The sequence below is a fragment of the Ylistrum balloti genome, unplaced genomic scaffold, assembly GCF_031769215.1.
Source record: "Ylistrum balloti isolate Yb309-2 unplaced genomic scaffold, AGI_CSIRO_Ybal_v1 Utg370728, whole genome shotgun sequence".
NCBI classification, from domain to species: domain Eukaryota; kingdom Metazoa; phylum Mollusca; class Bivalvia; order Pectinida; family Pectinidae; genus Ylistrum; species Ylistrum balloti.
In genome coordinates, this window is record NW_026782431.1 from 536880 (window position 1) to 556922 (window position 20043).

The window sequence follows — 20043 nt, forward strand, 5'->3', positions numbered from 1 at the left end:
CGTTTACTGTGAAGTAAGTGTACTGTTTTTATATCAAGAAATTATTCAAAACTCTTATGCGCTCATATTTTAGCATGCGAAGCTCTGGGTTTGTCGTGACAAATACCGGGGTAAGAAATTCCATTTCCCGACTCTAAATTAGATCGAAATGACGACATTTGCTTTATTCAAGCGATTTCATTGGTTGGTATAATAAGATGATGTATAACCGTCCTACGTCATTTTAAAAGTAATATGCGATTGGCTGAAGCAAGGCGTACTCTCGGTATACAGTCACGGACTATCTCCTGACTTCACGATAACCTTTTTTGACGGTGAAATTCCGTTTGCTTTTAAATTAGAAATTAATTGTACATTTTCATGAATACTTCAACTATAATTCGCCGAAAGTAATAGAGTTAATTTTTCATCGATAGCGAACAACGGACGGAAAACTCAACAAACTCATGCACAAAAAAACTGTTCACTCGCCAAGAACAGTAACTCTGTATATATCTCAAAGGACAAATATTTCCCGCTATGTGGATTTTTTCTAGTTCCTGATACATTGTTTTCGGACATCGACAATAATAATGATCATTTTGCAATTATTTATTATTATTATTATTTTTTTTAATTATCAACTAATTATTTAAATATTACTTTGAAAACAAACCATTACCTCAATGTACATTGTGCAAATATTTTGAGGAATTTATTTGTCATTTTATTTTAAAATTATTTGTTAGTCAAATTAGTACAGAAACCAATGATAATAGATAATATTAATATAATAATACAAATGAAAATGCTTGCTTTGCTTATTCAGAAACAATTTTTCATATCTTCAGACAATGTTAATCAACAAGGCCATGCTTTAAACGGTCACCTGACGATCCGTTAATAGACTAATGGATAGACAAACCACAGAGTTCGTTGATGGTCGCCTGACAAATATGACAGATTCAAATTTTGAACATTCCTTGAAAGTATCAGAAACTCAAAAATGGTAGGTTCTGTTCATGAAAGACAGTCGTGTAATTATGTTACAAAATAATAACCATGTTGAAGTTTTGATCAGACTGAAAAATAAAACAAATCATTTCTTTCTTTTCTTTAAAAATCAAACTTCAAATACTTTTTTCATTGGTGTGAATGAAACATGAGAAGAAGTTCAGGCTATTTATTCTAGATAAGCTATATTGGAATTGAACCAAAGGTAAAAATAAGATTTGGTCAGGACAATTTCAGGATCACTTCATGAATGTTTGATATCATTGCCACTCCTTGGTAATGTTTCAGGCCATTAAGAAGAGTAGCGTTTTGAAGCAATATGTAGTCCAATTTCCCCTCTTTGGGCCCCGCCCCCAAGTCCCTAGGGGTCTAATCACATTACTGGATTTAACAATTATTTGCCAACCCCTGCTGATGTCACAGACATAATTTGCATAAAATCCATTCAAGCATTAAGGAAGAATTGCGTTTCGAAGTGAAGTATTGGTTTACTACCATTTCGGGGCCCCATCCCTAGGTCCCTAGGGGTCGAATCCAATTGTTGACTTTAAGAAATGATCACCTCACCCCAAATTATGTTTCAGACCAAATTTGGTTGAAATCCACCTAGGCAATCAGCAGGAGTAGTGTTTTAAAGGAAAAGTTTACGGATGGCACATGACATACGGCGATGGACGATGTATGATAGCAATATGTCATCTTGACCCTATGTCTATGTCCTATATGTAACATTACTACAGTCAATATACGACTGAAAAAATCATCTGATTTTGTCAGGGGCGTATAATTAGTGTAATGGCTTACTTTCAGATGTAGTTAACGGTAGATGTATTCCCGTCCGTTTTAAATCCTTTTAACTCTCGAATATTTGTTGTAATTTACTGCAAAAAGGAAGATTAAAAAAATACAAGTAACTTAAGGACTTATGTCAGTTATGACAGAATTATAACATACAAGTATGACTGAATTAATTATTAAGTTACTCTTTATATAAAGATAATGCAGGAAAATGTAAAATGTCGACGTGTTTTAGACATCCACTGGTTCACAATTTTACAAACCCCTGTGTTCACATGAAATATCGATGATAATAATCGTTGTTCTGAAATTCTACAGCCGAAGAAATCGATATTCATTTCCGGACGAGTTCTTTATGCAAAACTCGTCAGACCCAACATTGGATGGTAATGATGCATTTCTTAGAAATGAGAGTAAAGCGAGATTCAAAAGTGAAATATGAAAATTTGTTCTGACTGGTAAATCTTTGTCAAGCATTCTGGATTATCAACCCCAAATATGGGTTTAAATGATACCTGAGATATCGCTGCGGTCCGTGCGCTATTTCCATATATGGAGCGATATGAAGCCGTTTCTTACCTGACCTCGTTTTCACATGCTTTGATTTGTACATCCCTGTGTATTTATGCATTTTCGAGACCCCGATGTGGCAATTGGACACAGTGGTAAAGAATAAAATAAAACCAGTAGGCCCACAACTGAGGACTTGGCACAAAATCTTAGCCAACAGATATAGTGACAAGGGGTGTAACTCCCGAGAAGGGAAACCATTTTTTCTCAGTTATAATTTTCCGATGGTCTAAGGGCCTTATATCTTAGCAATGCATGTACATTGATTTTATATTTCCATCGGGTGTTTGATAAACAAGATAGGCCAAGTTTTCACAGAAATTGAAATCCTTTTTTGGCGTTCTTAGCTTTGGACTCGCTGATGTCAGTGTTTGTTTATGCTGAAAATTGAAATTGCGTGGGTTTGGTTTTGATTATTTCACATGTTTGGTCATTTAAAAAATGATAAACTGTTACCAGATAGAGAATACAGTTGCCGTGGAAGCCTTTTTTCTTCAGATTCTACTAGTTAAAATAGACGCATACGGATAGACGGATTTTTGCTGTCGTTTCAGAAAAAATGATGGTGCTTGGCCGGACACTTACAGGCTGTCACAAGGGTATCGATCGCTATCTGAGGGAAAATTGTTATAATTTCAACGTTCTAACCTCAGATTTGCTCAGCACAAGTCGCCAAGCACTTCAATCTCGGCGAAAAGTGTTAAAACAAACATGGCTTGTGGACCAGCCAAATGTGTGGGAATGCTGTCAGGTCATGCCACAACCCACATGTTCTCTTGACCACAGTCTGGTACAATAATACTTAACTCTTGGGGTTCCGGGGCCGTGGTGAGACTAGACACGGAAGTGGGCACGGTACACAATGCGACTGGTTTTATCACCCATCCCTTGTCATTGTAAACAAAGCACAATAAAGCTTCAGTAAACTATTATAAACAAACAACAACTTGTTTTTATTTACTACCTACCTTCTCTTCAAATTTATTTTATAAAGCCTTTCAGTAACGTTCATAGCTTTGTATTTTACCTTTTGGTCCTGATGGGCTTTAAGATTCAGGTGAACGATACAGACCCTGTGAGCCTCTTGTTATGAAATGCCCTGTATCAGAATGATGTTCTCTGGATCCACAGGTACTACATACATCTTTATTCACCAATAATGTTAGCTACCACAGATATGTGTGTATATGATAATAGGGCAAATAAATACAGCGTGTCTCTAGTATGGTTCTACGAACATGTGAGGTTTATGTACCGATTTCCATCTTATCTTTGAAATAATTCTTTTGAAAATCAAACACCCTCTCTCCAAAATATGACAAATCAATGTCATATTATAGCCAAGCTGAGAATCTATGACGTAATTATAACAATACAGATACAGAAGAACTGTTTCAGAAACGCCACCTATCCATTATGTGAGTAGCTGTATTCATAGTGTTTTTATGGTTTAATGTTTGTCATTTTCGATTGGTAGATTCATTAAGAAATACAACAGTCAAAATTTCTTTTCATTTGGTTTGCAATTTATTAAGCTCATTCTGAGTTTTTCATTTTACCTCCCCAGATGGACTCACTAAAAAGAAAACATTCTCAAGAATCTTTTCATGATTCTCATAAGAAAGTCCAGAAATAAGCTTCTCAGTATATACATATCTATTAATTTTGTTCATAAATAAATTGTCAAATCCTTTCTTGTCAGTTCTGAGTACCAGATAATCATGACAAACAATGATGGCCGCTTCACAGAATCTTTGATTTTTCCATTAAAAAAAAAAACTTGAAAATCCAATAGCTACGCAATGTACACATTCCCAGTTTTGGACAGTTATTTCATCCAAAAAAAAAAAGAACAAAATTAAAAACCTGCACACATTACGTGGGTACATTGTGCATACATCAATAATTACCAAACATATCAGAGGAACTAAATAGCATAATGCAACATTTTACTTATCAAACACAGAGACAGTTCAATTCAATTAATTGCTACACTCTATATAACAAAATAGTACTTACTATCATCTTATTTTTTTTTTTTTTCATAAATCATAAAATTATTACTTGTTACATATAGAAATATTGTATTGTTCTACAACAAAAACATATGGTTAAATAATTATAAACAGATATATATACAAACATGGATATAATCTTCATAATTTAAACACTATGTTTAGTCTACTGCAGTACTTTTATAATAATGCCAATAACTACCCTATAACATACACCATTACTTGAATGTTTGGATACAAAATTAAGATATCTACCAAAAAATAAGTAGATCAATAAATAAATGATAACTTCCAATATTTGTCTTTCAAAGAGAGAAAGAGAGAGAGGGAAAAGAGAGCGAGAGGAAAGAGAGAGATAAGAAAGAGAGAGAAAGAGAGAGAGAGAGAAAAAGAGAGGAAAACAAGAGGCCTAAGGGGCCTTAATGGTCACCTGATGAATATATGTCAATAATCTGGGGATTTTAAAATGTTCCAAAAATGTAACAACACTTGTGCAGGACCGCGTGTAAACATCTGTACCAAGTTTGAACATGATCCACCCAGTGGTTCTTGAGAGGAAGTCCAAAATGTCTTAGCCAAACAGAGGCCAGGGTGGCCATCTTGGATTTTGAATCACCCCAAAAAGTTAAAACACTTGCCAGGACCTTGTATTGAACATTCGTATCAAGTTTGGACATGATCAACCCAGTGGTTCTTGAGAAGAAAATCCATCCACTGGTTCTTGAGAACCCTTATGGGCCCCAAAGGGGACATAATCACTTTTTTCAACATAATTTCATATGTCCTTCACTAAGGGATGCTTTCTACCAAATTTGGTTGAAATCGGTCAAAGTTGAATTTTCGACCCTTTTGAGCGCCCCCTAGTGGGGCCGTTTTTGACCCGATTTTGTTTTTCATTCGCAAACTATGTAGACCTTGCCATAAGGACCCTAAATATCAAATATGAACTTAATCTGACTGTTAGTTCATGAGAAGAAGATTTTTAAAGATTTACCTAATTTTACCCCCTTTTTCCCCCTCCTGGCGCCCCTATTGGGGCCACGCCCTTTTTCTTCCCAAACTTGAAGCGGCTTCCCATGGAGATGCTTTGTCCCAAGTTTGGTCAAAATCCATTCAGTGGTTCTTGAGAAGAAGTCGAATATGTGAAAAGTTAACGACACACGACGACAGACAAATCATGATGGATAAAAATGTTTTATGCTGTATTTGTTGAAAGCATGTTAATCCAAATGTCAACTAAAAGAAACAATCAGCTGAATAATTCCTACAAAAATCAGAATAATTAATTAGTTGGTAATTGTAGCAAGACAGGATTGTAGTAAGCATCAAATATCTAGTATTACTTGATTTTACTCCAGTAAATAGTTTTCCTCATCATCTCCCACAGTTCATTTTACATCAGCTGATTTTAGAGGATCTAATGACCAGCCTGTAACTCCATCATTGATGTGGTTTTTTTGGGAGATAATCAAAGATGGAGTGACTGCACATTGATGATGGGGGGTTTGGGATATCTGGCTCTGAAACAGGCATCAGGTTTACAGGCCTAAGTTTGCTGTTGTGTCAGGAGTTGATGGATCCATATGTTGACGATGGCCCAACAGGCATACTTGGCTGTGGGGCTGGTATCACAGGTTCATCACTGCAACAGGATTACAAATAGCTATAGGTGTTTTGATGAGTTAATATGTATCAGATCATAAGCTACTAACTTGTGTAACTTTCTACCATTTTAACCACACTTTACAGATCACTTTCCTTATGTTGAAATTTAATGCTTTTCAATGTTGTTGACAAAATTTCCTGCCATATTTTAAGGTTTTAGCCATCAAACAAAGACTATTCAGTTTTAATATCTCCACATTCGTTGATCTCTGAAAACTTAATATACTGTTTGAAAACAATATATGATGTAACAAAAATTGTACAGTAACACAGTTAATTATAAACTAAAGTGATCTGAGGGGGATTTCTGTGTCCATCATTTTATGATCCTCTATATTAAATTGTATTATCGATATGTTTGAAAATAAATCAAGGAGTTAAACAAAAACAAGAAACTTTTCTCTTTTTTGATAGTGGGGGGGATGTATACAATATACAGGGCACACCTGGAATATCATTCCACATGAACTTTGAAGAAAACTCTTTCTAGTTCTTTCTAAGATTCTGTAGACAGTGGGTTGAAACTTACAAGAATAATTGGTGACCATTTTACTCATTCAATCTGCTCAAAGGCTGTGTCAGCACAAGCTCAAGTCATAAATTTATTACAATACACATATAAAGTGTTTAGTGTAACAATACTCATATTCTCAAATCCAGTTGGAACCAAGCTTAGAAAAATACTTCAAAAGTTATTAAAAGTGTAGACATTTTAAAAGATATTTCAAAACAAGCAGATGTGTCCAATATAATTCCTGGGTGATCAAACAACCTATAAATAACTACTAATGACAGATACACAAACACATCACACGAAAAACAGAATTATAAAGATCTGAAAATGGAATTATTAAAGGAAGAATATGTTTCACACTCTTAGTGCATTAACTTAAACAAACTTAAGCACATACATACATTAATAACAGCTGTATAGACGGCATAAAATAGACAGGTATACTTCAAAGTAGGAAGTACAGCAAGTAACAGGAATAGATTTTCAATTATATTTATATAATTATACAGAAAAGTAACATTCATTCTATGATTGACTTTATAAACAAAACAAAAAAATTAAAAAAGAAAACAAACAAACAAAATCAGTAATTTAAAACAAGAGCCCCACAGAGACTGTATCACTCACCTAGTTAAGTTTGCTGAAATTGATTTGTTTTATACTGGAGGGAAAATATTTTATAAGGTCCCATCCCTTGGCCCTCATGGGGGTTAAATGCACTGTTTATATATAACAGTTTTCTTCACCCAAGTATGCATTAGATTAAATTTAGACAAAATTGAATCATTCCAACAGAAGAAAGACTTTTTAAGAACTTCCTTGGAGGCCCAAAACACAATCTTTATAGAGAATTGATCTCCTTCACCAAAGCATGCCTCAGACTGAATTGGGACAGAGTCCAGGATTTTATACCAAATTGGTTCCTTCTTCCCCTATGGACGCTTCTGACTAAACTTGGTCAATATTTACTTTTTTCATTTAAGACTAGTAGTGACTGTTAATTATTCATGTTTAATTCTTGGATAAGGTTTGGCCAAACTTGAATCATTTGATGATGTTCTATATATAGCAGTGAGGACCTTGGCCTTGACCTTGGGCCCCTGAAATACAACAATGTCCAAAGTATACTCAAAATTGACCTACATACGTAGTTTGATTAAAATCTGTCAAATAATGTAGATTCCAGGAGCTAACAATGCAACGGGATGCAACGAGATGTGAAAAGACCAAACAGGACAGAACAGAATGGGATATAGGGTGACAGACATGGGCAATCATCATTTTATGGCAAGGGGTACGAAAAGTTGATAGTTGATGGACGATGGAAGCTGTGCTATACCATAAGATCACCGTTTCTTCGGACCAGATGAGCTAAATATATTCAGAGATCAGTAAATGAGTCCAAGTACTAATTACTATACAGATATACTGCTGATATTATAGGTATGATATAAAATAATAGCTGTTGTGAAATAGAGGTAAAGTGTTAACAAACTTCAACTCTTAAAATCCAGAAAGTTGCCTCACTAACTTCCAGCTACATATCTTGATTCATAAAATGAATAACTAATGGTGGTTAAGTGGTGCAATATTAGCACAATCACCATTCACCAAAGTGACTAGAATCTTATTTCTAAGGAAAAGGTATAAAGGGTCATCCATCAAACCAGGGTGTTATTCCTGGTCAGTTTGCAAAATTGCCATCTAGCGGAAAAAAGGGGGTTTTTTGCACAATTAAGGTGGAAAATTGGGTTGAAAATGGGACCATCTATTTCTTGATTTTGAATTCCTGACTTCTGTATTTTGGGAATTTTTATGACTTCAGTGTGAAAACAAAATATAAACAATAGAAAATGGGACTTAACAACAGATCTAGTTCCATCCCACAGGAAGCTCCAGGGGTCCATTCAGTGTAACTAGAGTGATAATGACACCAGATGATATAACTTATTTAACAATTATTGAAATTTAAACAACGTGTAAGGGAAAGTCTGAAAATCTGTTGGATAAGTGTATTCAATGATATAAGAAATCATGTACAACATTGCTTTATCATGTATTAACACCGGACAAAGAAATAATTTCTAATCCTCACTGTTAGGCCTTGTTTGTCTATAAGTCAGACAACAATGGCTTACTAGTGGAAAACAAAATAACCATGACTTACAGAGAGTTTGGACTACATGCTGATCCTGTGGTCACCCTTGGTCTAGAACTACTCAATTTAGAGGGAGGAAGAGATCTTGACCTCCGACCTGTATGAGTGCTGGTGGTGGTGTGGATGGGTGTGTTCAGGCTCTGAGCCCCTGGACTGGTAGGGGTGGGAGGAAGGGAATGCCTATCCCCAGGAACATTACACTGTTTCTTTGCTGTACCATACATACTAGGTCTTACCTTCTCCTGGTCTCTTTGAGAGGAAGCAGCACAAAACAAGACAGATATCTGTCAAACTAGTTACAGGCTTTGTAGCTGAATACTCACACTCATTGAATGGAAATTCTGAATATTTACTTAACTTCACTGAATGAACTTTCAAATTGAGTGATCCTACATCCATTTAGTATTAAAAAATGAATATAAACAAAGATCATTGCTCTCCTAAAATCATTCTTTTTTCCAAATATTTAAGCTTTTACAATGTAACAGATTTATTTCATATTTTTAGTTTCCCATTTCAAATGTCGAGCTGAAAGCAATGTTACAAAAATCTGATTAAGATAACATATTCCCATTGGCTATATGTGTAGGGCAGGACTGTTGGTACAAAACCTCTTAAATCATAGAGACAGAGAAAAAGTCACTATTTTGTTATGATAGTTTACCTTAGGTCAAACAGAAATAAAAATGAAATCAATATATTTTATAATAATTGACATTATGTATATCTCAAACACATGTACATAAAATCAGTCATCAGAAAGAAGCTGAACAACCAGTAAAGGTTCCCAATTATGACCATAAAATACAGATTTCAAACTAAACACAAAACTTTTTATTAAAACCAGCCATCACCATCTACAGAAAGTAAAACTCTGATACACTACAATACTTCCATCACAGGTAATGTACTTACCTTCTATCTCGTTCATAGTCAATCTGCTGCTTCATAAACATGGCATTCTTTAGGAGGTCCTGTATGTTCTGAAAGTGGATGTTGCTTTTATGCAGACCCTTGACAGCGCTGAAGTAAAAAAATAACAAGCAAGTTTATTTTACTATTAGCTGTCCATGAGACAGAAATATGGAAAATATTCTTTAGTATCTGAGGTGACAGACACACAACTGCAACAAGAGGCCCATACCACCTGTATCACTCATCTGGTTAAATCTGCCAATATTGATTAATTTAAACTGAAGGGACAGTGTGTAAAACATATGTACCTATTTCTGCTGTTAGACCCTGCCACTCTGCTCCCTGGGGGTTATCATCAGATACACTAAATATAAAAAAATTTCACCCAAGTATGCTTTGGACCAGATTGGGACAGCATCCAGGTATTCCTACTGAAGAAGAAGGACTTTAAAGCATTTGTTCTATTTCCCCTCTTTGGCCCCACTCCTCCCAACCCAGGGGAATGAGACTGTTAATACAAAATTGAATCCCCTTCACTCAAGGATGATTCTGACGAAATTTGGGCAAAATCAAAACATTCCTTCAGGAGGAGAAGGATTTTATTAAAGAATTTGCTCTATTTCCCTAAGAGCCCTGTCGTAAGTGGCCTAAACTAAACAGTTGATTCCCTTTCACTCCAGCATGCTTCAGACCATATTTAGGCAATATCCAATCATTCCTACAGCAGGCATAGCATTTCTAAAAAATTGCTTTATTTTGCTATTAGTGGTTACATCAAAATGTTCACAGCTTTTACAGTGAATAACACTGTACTGATACTTCAATATTGTTAGATATTGTAACCTTGTTCTGAAGTTGTTGTCTTTTACATTAACAATAAAAACAAAGTGCACAGGCCGGTCTTTTTATCTGTAATATCTTGCACAAAGCATTTTATTTTAAAAATGGTCTAGTGTGACCTTTAAGTTTTCAGTGTAACCGATGACCATCACAATCAGATCAAGTGTAGACCAGGTGAAATCTGTCCATAGGTTCATAACATATCCCATACCAATGGTTCACTTTGTCAGGAGTGAACTTTTGCCTTTAGTCTTGACTGATAACAACCAACATGTAACCAAATATAGACATTGGTTGGGTGATGCTATATTTGAATACAGTAAAACTTTGATGTGTCGAAGTTCAAGGGACGATCAAGAAAACTTTGATACATCGGGACTTCGACTCATGAATGGTGACCGTCCAACCACAAAAAATACACCTGTAAAAGATGTGTATTGTGTCCGTTTGTGTTATATGCAGAGTTCCTTATCAATATCTCGTGTTGATCACTTGCATAATCTATCAAATGTCTGTTCGAACGCAACTTTGTCACAGAATATCGGAGATGAGAGTTCAGTTCACTTCCGGTATGTGTTTCAACTGATTTCAAAAAGGATGGAACAACATCCATACGTGGACAAACAAACAATCACGCCATAATCACACCACTTAACGGTTAATGACTTGAGAATACAGCTTGTGTAGACAATCAGACATGGTCAGTGATTATCGCCACTTTGTGTCTAGCCCTTGCCTGGCCATTGTTCACACTTCCGCCGAGGTGTGAAAACTGCCATGGGACATTCGATTTTTCTCGTACAGGTAAATTTTTTTGACTTCGATTCATGTGTTGTGATTTCTAATGGTTTCTTAACCATGGGACTGGGAAAAAAGTTTGAAACAGCAAGAACTTCGATTCATAAATGTGAAATTAGTAGTATTATATAGGGGAAAAAATCGGGACTTGGCAAAAAATTCGAAACATTTAGAAATTTGAATCATCGAAGTTCGACTCATCAAAGTTTTACTGTATCAACTAACTGTGTATGGTTTTATCAGTTATACACAAGGCTTAAGAGGTCAACAGTGACCTTTGACCTGTACTCTTAACCAATGACGACCAAAATATATCGGTGTAAACCTTGGTTGGGTGATGCTATGGTGTGAATATAAACTAAACTTAACCATGATATATCATGTATACATGGTTACCATAGACACAGAAATGTATCCCTGCACAGATTAAGTGATTAATATATCTACCTTTGTCAGGGGTAAAAAGAGAGCAGATATTCAGAGGACATGTGAAATCAGAGAAGCAACCTTATTTATCACAGATAGATCAACTTAATCTATATATCTTACTTTGTAGCATATTCAGTATCAAAACTAGCTCCTTGGACTTTTTGTTGTAAATCTTGTACTTCATGCTGGAAAGAAATACATCATTTGAAATGTACAGTTATTACTATCCCATTACAATCAAATATAAAATTATGATTCAGATGCTTTGTTTAATGTCTAAGGCCTTGATATTCTAACCAATCAATTATATTGATTATTGTATTTTGAGGAAATAGCCTTTTGCTTAGGACTTGAGTTCACAGATAAATTGTATTCAGGAGATCACTAAGTAGTTTAGTTCCCCTGAAATACTTACAAAATCCAAAGAAAATAAAACCTATGAAATTTACTGACTTTTGCAGCTTGTGTTTGACTTAAAATCTGCAAATGTCAAAAATATATGTAGAAAGTGTTATTAGAAGTATTGAACTGCCTAGCTATTATGTACTAATGGTATATAAGGAATGATGAAGTTGTTCAGGGAGACACAATATGCAGGTATTTTTATAACATGTTCAATACAATAATCTGATTGGAGAGAAATATAAGAATATCACCTTTTGTTCCACTAACTGTGGTAGAGACTTTCTCACATGTTCCTGGATTCGGAAGAAAGCTAATGACGGCTCATTGGCTATGATATTCATACCTTCTGAGATCTTCTCCGCCACTGTAATAAGTAAAACAATACGGAAAATTATAAAACAAGCCAATTCCTAGTTTTGAATAACAAATATTCACCTGTTGTTATCACACAGAATGGATATATTAAGAAAAGCTATTTATAGATAATAAAAGATTACTTTAATGTTCTTCTGTAATATAGCAAAAATTTCACCTTCCATGTCCTGTGCTCCTGCCCTTCAACTACCTCTACAGGACCCAGCAAATTAACCCCAACTGGCCCCTGGCAACTATCATGATGGAACAAATTTGAATTCACATTTTGACTAAACATTATCCATGTTTCATCTTTGGCCTCTAAGCAGTGTCCTTATAGATCACTATCAAAAAATGAAAGGTGAATCATAAACAAACTTCAACATGAAGATTTTGACAAGAAAAAAGTTGTGTCCCTAACTTGCATAACATAAAGAACAAGGGGCCTATTGGGCCTGAACTGCTCATCTGTTCTAAAGCTTACAAAGAAGAATTGTTGTTTAATAAAATCAATTTCTGCAAACATGAAATCCTTTTCCTCAAACACGTTACAACACACCATGAGGCCCATAGTTCTTGTATCACTCATCTGGTTTAGCTTGCTTAAATCAAATTATCTTAACTTAGGAAAAAAATTAAAAAAAAAAAAAACTTGTATTATTTTCCCTTTAATACACTCAACCCTCCTCCAAAATGAGGTTAGATGCAGCTGTTTGTAAGTAAATAAGCTCCTTATACTAAGAATGTCTTAAGTTCCAACATGATAAAGATTCGAAGAATTTCCCATACTTGGTCCCACCAATCTGGTCCCAATGGACTAGAACCTACTTTTCATACAAAATTGATCCCCTTTATCCAAGCATGCCTCACACCAAATTGGGACAGAATCCAAGCATTCCTACATCAGAAGAATGATCTAAAACAATTTGCCTACTTCCCCTAATGGGTCCTATAATTCCCATCATACAAGGCTGAGACTGTTTGTATAACATTGATTCCTCTTCACCCAATCATAATTCAGGCTGAATTGGGATAACATCAAGATATTCACACAGAAGAAGGATTTTACATTATTCATTTCGCCCTTTGGACCCTGCATGGCTGTCCAAAAGGGCCAAAACCAAAAGTTTATACAAAACTGATTCCTTTTCATTAAAGGATGCTTCAGACCAAATATGGGCAAAATCCATTCATTCTTAGGAGGAGTAGGATTTTTAGGAATATGCTCTATTTCCCCTTTTGGCCATGCCCCTCTGGCCCCTGAGGGCAGACACCAACCATTTCTATCAAAATGATTTCTTGTCAGCTCACTATGCTTCAGACCAATTTTGGACAATTTGGACAATATCCTGCAATTAATGAAGAACAAGATACATTTTTGAAAGAAATTGAAAGATTTTTCATATTGGACCCTGCCCCTCTATCCCCAGGGGCCTAAGACCCATTGCTTATACAAACTGATTTCCCTTCACCTAAGGATGCTTCAGAACAAATTTGGACCATATCCTATCATGTATGAAGAACAAGGTAGATTTTAAAGAAAATGAAATTTTTGTACCTGATTGGGCCTTGCCCTTCTGACCCTAAACCCATGGTTTATACAAAACTGACTTCCCTTCACCCAAGTATGCTTCAGACCAAATCTGGACAATATCCTGCAATTCTTTAAGAAAAAGGTAGATCTTCTATATAAGGCCTTGCACCTTTGGCCCTTCGGGGCCAGACACACTGTTTACACTAAATTGGTTCCCCTTCCCCAAAGATACTTTAGACCAAATTTTATTAAAATTCAGTAGTTCAAGACTTGCTGCAATTCATAGGAAAAATTAACAGACAATGCAAGGACGAATGGACAATGAAGGTTGAGGTATCACTAAAGCTCACTTGGCCCTTTGAATCACCTTTCATTCCAGTATGCTACACTTTATGGCTCTGACTCTCCGGCCCCTGGGGGTTGGGGGGGCAGGGGGCAGGGACCATATAGAATTCTGGGTTTACCTTTGGTCTGGAAAGTTTCTGAAATAACATTAATTCTGGTTCACAGGTTTTCCAGAGGAAACAAGAGGCACAAGGGGCATGCATTGCTCAGCTGGCAGATTTCTATGACTTGATCTCATTGTAAAATGAAATATGCAGTTATCTTTTTTCTTCCATTTAATTGATGATATCATCCACCAGTATCTTTTATAAATTTCTAGATTTCTGGAGGATATCCTAGAATTCCATAAACACTTTACCCCCAGAAATGTATATACATACCTTTCTTTGTTTTATGTTCAAATTCTGCATCCTGAGCCTCCCTAAACATGTGGGCTGATGACATTCTGTTATACAGACCATCTCCACCTTGAATGTACATGTAAGTATCTGTCATTAAATTCATACTTAAAAAAAGTGTTTTCTAAATCAATACTACTGGGACACTAACAAGTTGGGGGTTTTCTCTTCATAATTAGTGTTTTTTTCAGTTTTTGTTGTTTTGAAAACTTAAGAAAGTTATTTAACAGGATAAAAGGTGCAAAAATTCTTCTAGATGATGGAACTATTTGTCTACTTAAAGGTCATATTTTATACCTCTGTTTGTCTTTTTATGTATGTGTAACGAATACTGCCTCAAAATAAGAATTGAAGATAAGAGACCCAAGGAGTTTAATGGTCACCTGATGACTATAAAGACTGTTATATGACAAACTGTTAACAACAGTAGTGGGAATAACTATTACCTGAGTAAAACAGGTCAGAGTATCTCAGCAAAATCATTCTTTTATTCATTTTTTTCAATATTCCCACAAAATTTCATACCATTGGCATCAGTGGAACTTAAATAAGGGAAGAAGTTTAAAATTTGTTTTTAAGGCAGCTGTCATTGTTGCCATATTGGATTTCTGACCAACTCAAAAAATACCATCTCAGGATCATTTCAGACAAGGACCCGCTAAATCCCTGTGGTGGAACATGAGAAATTAAAAGTTGATGTTATTTATGGAACCATGACTGTGCAATCATGTTACAAAATGGAATTTTACATGCCTGCCATATTGAACTTTTGAGGCCAAAAAAATACCAACACTTTATCCGCTTTTCTTCCTTAACACTTCCACCAATTTTAAGCTCAGTGGCACCAGTGAAACTTGAACAGAAATTTTTAATGTGTTTTTCAAGATGGTGGCCATATCAGATTTCAGACAGACCCAAATAAAATAACACTTGGTCAAGGCCATCTCAAAATCATCGCAGGTAATTTTCAGCTCAATTCAACTGATAGAACTAAAGAGAAGTTAAAATTAGGCGTTGCTCAGGGAAACCATGAATGTGCAATCAAGTTACATAGTTGCCATCATATTGAACTTTTGACAAGGTTGAAAAATTTGTTGGCTTCCCTACCTTAACACTTCGCCATAGGCGTGAAATAGACATAGCTAGATAAGGTTAGATAACAACATTGAGAATTGTGTGGTCTGGTGATGCAGCGGTAACACACTCGCCTTTCACCTAAGCATCTGGGGTTTGATTCTCAGCATGAGCGTGAAAATGTAAAGGGTTACCTACCCAACTACGTAGGTTTTCTCCCACAAAAAAAAAACGTGCTTCTATCCGGCCAGCAAGAGTGCTTAATATAAGCTTCAAACATGTATAGCAATTGTTGTTAAATAAATTCAGTTAAATTTGTAATTTGGGACTTCACGGGTTAGCGCACACACACTAAAGCTTAGGACAAATAAGTCATAACTGGAGCTAGTTTCTTATATTATACGACTGGCATAATCAGATGCTGGTCGATCGCTTGTTTTTGGAAAGGGCAGTTTGAGCAGATAAACAACATAAGAACAACATGTAACACTTATCATAGATGTAAGCTTACACCGGTAGATGGAAACAGGATTAACCGGGTACAATACACGCAATGATCAGCTTATCAGATCTTTGAATATTCTCTGGTCCATCATCATCTGATCATATGATGACGTTCCGCCCAACCACCTGCATAAACAATAAATCTAACCTCATTCTACTATTATTCTAATTTAGCAACATGTATACCTTGCATTCTTCTTCTCTCTGGAATATAGTTATAGCTTATCGCATGGTCCATACACCTTGTAGAAGACTTAAAAATCAATAGCAATTATTATATACGGAAGTTGTTGTGGATGCGCTACTAAAGAACACGGACATTGACCCAAACTCCGGAGCGCTTGCGTAAGCGATTGAAACTGTTGGACCGAACAGATCGGGTCAGAGGTTTGACTGCAGAATATTATGCATGTGAAGTTTAAGAGTGTCTTGGTGTGTCTGTCCGAAATTAAAACTTGCTGAATACTCTGAGTTTTCACAATTTCAGTACAAAGCACATGTATATTTCCGAAAATGTTTTTATGTTATAAGTAAATGATAACATGGGTGATGTTTTATTTTGGTTCATTGTTTCCCGAAACTATGCATTCAAACATTTGGTGCGTTCGTTATCCAATAAGTTCTGACTAATTATCCGGATTTTTTATTTTGGTCGCAGCTATATATCTGGGCGATAGTCAGATTTCTACCTAAGTAAAACCCGTGGAATAGTGCGTTCGTAATTCCGTTTATGGTTGAATAATTTGAGCTTGGTTCGTGAAAGCGACCACAGACTCTTGTTATGAAAAAGAATTTAAATCATAAACATCCACAGAGAAACACTCTCATGTCAAGAGCCCAGACGTGTCGAAGTCTCAGGCTTCCTGTTGATGAAAGCTTGGTTACAGAGCCACGGGTTAGTTGAAATTTTCAAATAAGAATTAAACAACATCAAGAGGTTTTTCACTCATCTTTAAACAGGTCGAGACCATGTAACAAGAAATGTGGCATTATACACATACCTGAATTTTCGCGTGTACGACATTATATATTTTTGTCGCGTGACTTCCACACAAGCGGCAAACTTCTTTTGTCTTTCTGTTGCGAATCAAATTAGCAGTTTATATTTCTGGACTATAAAGATATAATCAATTCAAATTATTGCAGCTTGTTGTTCAACACTTGTTTACCCTGGTATCACTCCTAACATATGTCAGAATAATTACTACAAATCACACCAGGCGGAATTTAGTTCCAAACTTCATTGGATATGACAGCAATTTTATTCGAGTTTCCTATAAAATCTTTTCATTACAACAAACAAAACCCCTTATTTTAACTCTTATCTATATCTTTAATGAAATATTTAATCAAATCAGTTGATAGATTTTTAAATAATTCATTCTGTCAGTTTTATTGCAGCATAAGAATTATGAGATGGTTGTACTAGATTGGAATAAAAACAGCTGCTCGTATCATAGCATGCAGGCCTTAAAGATATGCAGTTCGAATCAGGATTAGACACTCTTTCAGATCGACGAAAATGTAGAAAACTACAACTTTTGTATAAAATTTATTTTATCATTATATATCAAAATTCATTATAGAATCCCTCCATTTCAGACGTTCTCTGACAAATCCCTCCGTTTCAGACTTTCTCTGACAAATCCCTCCGTTTCAGACTTTCTCTGACAAATCCCTCCGTTTCAGACTTTCTCTGACAAATCCCTCCGTTTCAGACTTTCTCTGACAAATCCCTCCGTTTCAGACTTTCTCTGACAAATCCCTCCGTTTCAGACTTTCTCTGACAAACCCCTCCGTTTCAGACTTTCTCTGACAAATCCCTCCGTTTCAGACTTTCTCTGACAAATCCCTCCGTTTCAGACTTTCTCTGACAAATCCCTCCGTTTCAGACTTTCTCTGACAAATCTCTCTTTTATACTTTCTACTCTTCGTTGATGGAACTATCAGTGACCAGTGCCATCCAGCATCCCTACCTACTTCCTTCAGTGTTGGAAAACGAAAGTTGAATTATATACATAGTAAATTGACACTGAAATGTCGTAGTTTCAAACATGGCTTTGAAGTGAATCTTTGCGAAGATCCAGTGTGCAACTGTGAACATGGTTTTTCTTTGAATGTCAACTTTTGACATTAAAAGGCGAGATATGTTTCAAAATTTGAATGCCTTAGTTGAATTTAGATCCTTTTTGTTTGGGAGTTCAGATCTTTCTGTAGACCTTAACATCTTCCAGAATGAGTGTTAAGACATGTAAAAAATTGTTATCAAATCCAGCAACAGATTTGAGAAATGTTTTGATGCTGTGATCGAGTGTCGGTTTAGTTATACATAAATGTTTCTCCTTCATTTGATACCCTATTCACTGATGTTAAGTAATAATAAATATATGACGGGAGACTGCTTTAATATGTCATAATAACTTGTACCCAATCTCTTGTTCAAATTAATATTGACAATAAAGCAGGTTTTACAAAAGTAAATCGGTCGAATTTAAGGAATGTGCTAAAATACAGCTTTCGGTCGCTTCTGAATAGGTGACAGATGTACCCCGCTTAATTATGGCCTCCTGGTCATATGAATTTCGTACGAATTCCCAACGGGAAAATGAAGAAAACATATTTTATCTTTCCAATGAATATTTGATGAACAAGATTAACCAGGAATAAATCCAGTTATGACCTGAAATTCGGAAATATACAGTTAAAGTGACTAGATAGACCAAAATCGGAGAGTCTTTTCCAGAGCGTCGATTTTATTATTTTTTTTACCAAATGTACTAAAAGCACAATTGCAATATGATGCAGGTACAAGTTCAATCTAATTTTATGGGTCACATCTCTTAATAAACCAGTATTTCCAGACTCCACCTTGGCCACTTGGAGACATTGGCGTCGCTACATGTTAAGTGTAACAATGAAATAAATTGATACAAAAATAACCATTTTTTAAGAGTTTTACTAAACCACTAAACCATCTACACAACAGATATTTACAAAATCGAATGTATTTATATAATCTATTTCTAATTATCTGCTGTTGTGAGATGGAATTAATTGTTACGTCTGTTGTCTTTCACTTTATGACGACATTATCTCACTAAAACAATCAATAGAACAGACAGAATACACAGTCGTTGTGACTCAAAACTAAAGTGAACATGCAAAAGAAAACTAAGGACTTTTCAGCACAAATGAGGTATGGATATTTCTCGCAGATGAGACAGATAAATCCCAGTGATATATTGATAAAATCTGTCACCTGTAACTGAGCGAGATCGGGGTATCTCAGTCGAGGGCTAAGACCCTGTAAGATAATCCCAATCGCGGCGTTAGTCGATATACACGACGTCGCCCGTCCGAACGGTAGAGTGAACCGGGATTCGTCAATGAAGCATAATTTCTGGGCGAGTGTGCTTGTAACCAAGCCAATCGGCGTTGGTGACGCGCAGGAGTTAGAGGCAGACCAACATAGGGACGTAAAGCTCGTAGGCCATTGACGCGTAATCGGTTTCGAACCGTATCAGGATGAATATGGCGGTTATGACTGCCTATAGTGTTATTTGCAGTTTCGGTAGCTGTGATATGGCGATTACGTAAATGAGAAAGTCTTATAAACCGATCCTGATGTGGCGTCGTGACGCGCGGACGTCCACTTCGCGGTCGGTCGATGACCCTCCCCGTCACTCGCACACGTTGGACAAGACGTTGAATTGTCCGAATATGCACACCAAAAT

The 20043-nt window shown here is 35.9% G+C and overlaps 1 protein-coding gene across 1 annotated transcript; it reads right to left on the minus strand.

Annotated features, from left to right (window-relative positions):
• Positions 1 to 3865: 3865 nt before the first annotated feature.
• Positions 3866 to 16582, minus strand: LOC132557813 (BLOC-1-related complex subunit 8-like). The gene is made up of 6 exons (XM_060222340.1): positions 16496 to 16582; positions 14714 to 14800; positions 12352 to 12464; positions 11816 to 11880; positions 9629 to 9736; positions 3866 to 6018 (listed from the first exon to the last, which is right to left on the minus strand). Exons 1-6 carry the CDS (start codon positions 16545 to 16547, stop codon positions 5940 to 5942), a joined length of 504 nt encoding a protein of 167 aa, XP_060078323.1. The 5' UTR covers positions 16548 to 16582; the 3' UTR covers positions 3866 to 5939.
• Positions 16583 to 20043: the final 3461 nt, after the last annotated feature.